The 2,009-nt window shown below is 29.8% G+C and overlaps 1 protein-coding gene across 1 annotated transcript; it reads left to right on the top strand.

Annotated features, from left to right (window-relative positions):
- Window positions 1-802: 802 nt before the first annotated feature.
- On the top strand, window positions 803-1,306 carry LOC139889880 (uncharacterized). Its single transcript, XM_071872796.1, has one exon. The coding sequence runs from the start codon at window positions 803-805 to the stop codon at window positions 1,304-1,306; it is 504 nt and encodes a 167-aa protein (XP_071728897.1).
- Window positions 1,307-2,009: the final 703 nt, after the last annotated feature.

The following is a 2,009-nucleotide window of genomic DNA, read 5'->3' as shown; positions in this document are numbered from 1 at the left end:
AATATATGAATTATTTTCATCTAAATTCTTTATAAAACATGAATAAATAGTTTATGATTATGTCGCGAGTGTTAATTATAGTTAAATAAATGGGTAAAAAATGAATTGCTATCGATTTTGTGGATGAATCATGGATCGTGTTCATGTATGTATATTTATTTATTTTATTATATGTTAAATTTTTTTACTACGCATAAAAAAATAATACTCCAATATATTTATCTATTTATTTTCTTACATTGTATTTAACTATTTAAAACAAGGTATTTAACTTTAATTAACAATTTTTTATTTGATTTAATTAAATTAATTAAATATATTGAGAAAAATATTTACATTTTCAAAATTTTGAACCCTTCTAAATTTTTGAGCCCTAGGCAGTTTGCATATCTTGCCTATGCTCGAAAAAATTATTATTATTAATTAATTCTAAGATTATTTTTTATAATACTTTTAATTTAAGTTAAATTTTGTATTTTGTATAATTTGTATGAGGTACAGATTAACTAGGAAACTATCTATTCAAACTTAGCATTTTTGTAGCTGTTCAGAAAATACTGATTACATCATCTTTGTATTCATTCAACTTTAACGTAAACAGAAAAGTAAGTTTCAATAGCCGGCCAACACAACACAACAATAATAAAACTCCAAACTTTTATATCTTCAACCGCGTGAACCCTAATTCATATTCATTCATCATTTATATACTCTCTATCGACAATCGATTTATTTTATTTCGCTTTCAATACATTCTAAATCGTTAAAGATCGACCTAGCTACTATATACACCTAGCTAGCTATGGGTTCAGACACATCAAGCGATCAGGAAACTAGTCGATCGGTGTCTCCTGATCACTCGAGAGATGGTTTGGGCCGTTCGTACGAGTGTACCTTTTGCAAAAGAGGATTCACAAACGCGCAAGCGTTAGGAGGTCACATGAACATCCATAGAAAAGATAAAGCCAAAGCGAAAGCTAAAGATAAACAACAAAATAATTTAACTACTACCTCAAACTCTTTCAAGCTTATATCTAATCAAGAGGCTCATTATCTTGATACCCGAATTGGTGATCATGGTAGTTATCAGTTTGCACCATCAAACCCTAATTTTCCATGGAGTTTGGCTGGGGCACAATTCGATAATCATCGTACACACGAGAAGGAGCATTTTAGAGACAATTTGAATCTTGGAATTGGGACATCTGAAATGGGAAATAACAATATAGGAAGTACAATGGTTGGGCAAGAAGATTGGTTTGAAAACGAAGTCGATTTGGAGTTACGTCTCGGTCATTATCCATAGTTCAATAATTATACAACTACAACAATTTGAGGCTAGCTTCTTGCCCATGAAAAAAGAAGAAAGAGCGTTTTTTAATTTGTTTTGTTATTGGAACAAGAATGGTCATTAAAAATATAGGTAAAGTGGTTCGAGATTTCATTCTATGATATTTGTAAGTGGATTCTTTTTATAGTTGCTTGGTACATAGATCATAGTACTAAACTCTGTTATATGGCTAATTAGTTATGCATGTACGTACCTTTATACAATTTATATATACTAATTTGTGTGAGATGATAGGTTTGAACCCAATATATATTTTTTTTTGGGTAAAGGGTTATTTCAACCCAGGTTTTGTAATTCTTAAATTCTACATTGTGCCCAACATCAAATTTTTAATAAATTATGTATGATTTGATGATTATTGTATGTTTAATTAGAACACATTTCACTGAGAGAAGAAGCTTGAAATGTAAAGGGACTTGTCATATATATTTGTACGCGCTTGCTGGTAATTAGTATGAAGTTCTAAACTAAGAAATGATAAATACAGTAATAGTTATAAGTATTATCACTCCTAGGTTGTCTTAAAAATTTGTGGCATCCACATTTAAAAGTATCGGATCCTCTTAGAAAGCTATGAATATGCATATATTTGAAGACAACGAACTATGACTCTTTTGTTTTTTGGCCTCGATCTGTCTTAGTTTTTAACTATGCTAAG

Source organism: Rutidosis leptorrhynchoides, chromosome 2 (genome assembly GCF_046630445.1).
Source record: "Rutidosis leptorrhynchoides isolate AG116_Rl617_1_P2 chromosome 2, CSIRO_AGI_Rlap_v1, whole genome shotgun sequence".
In the NCBI taxonomy this organism is placed as follows: Eukaryota; Viridiplantae; Streptophyta; class Magnoliopsida; order Asterales; family Asteraceae; genus Rutidosis; species Rutidosis leptorrhynchoides.
Note: the sequence above shows the minus strand (reverse complement) of the source record. Positions and strands in the feature narration are given on the sequence as shown.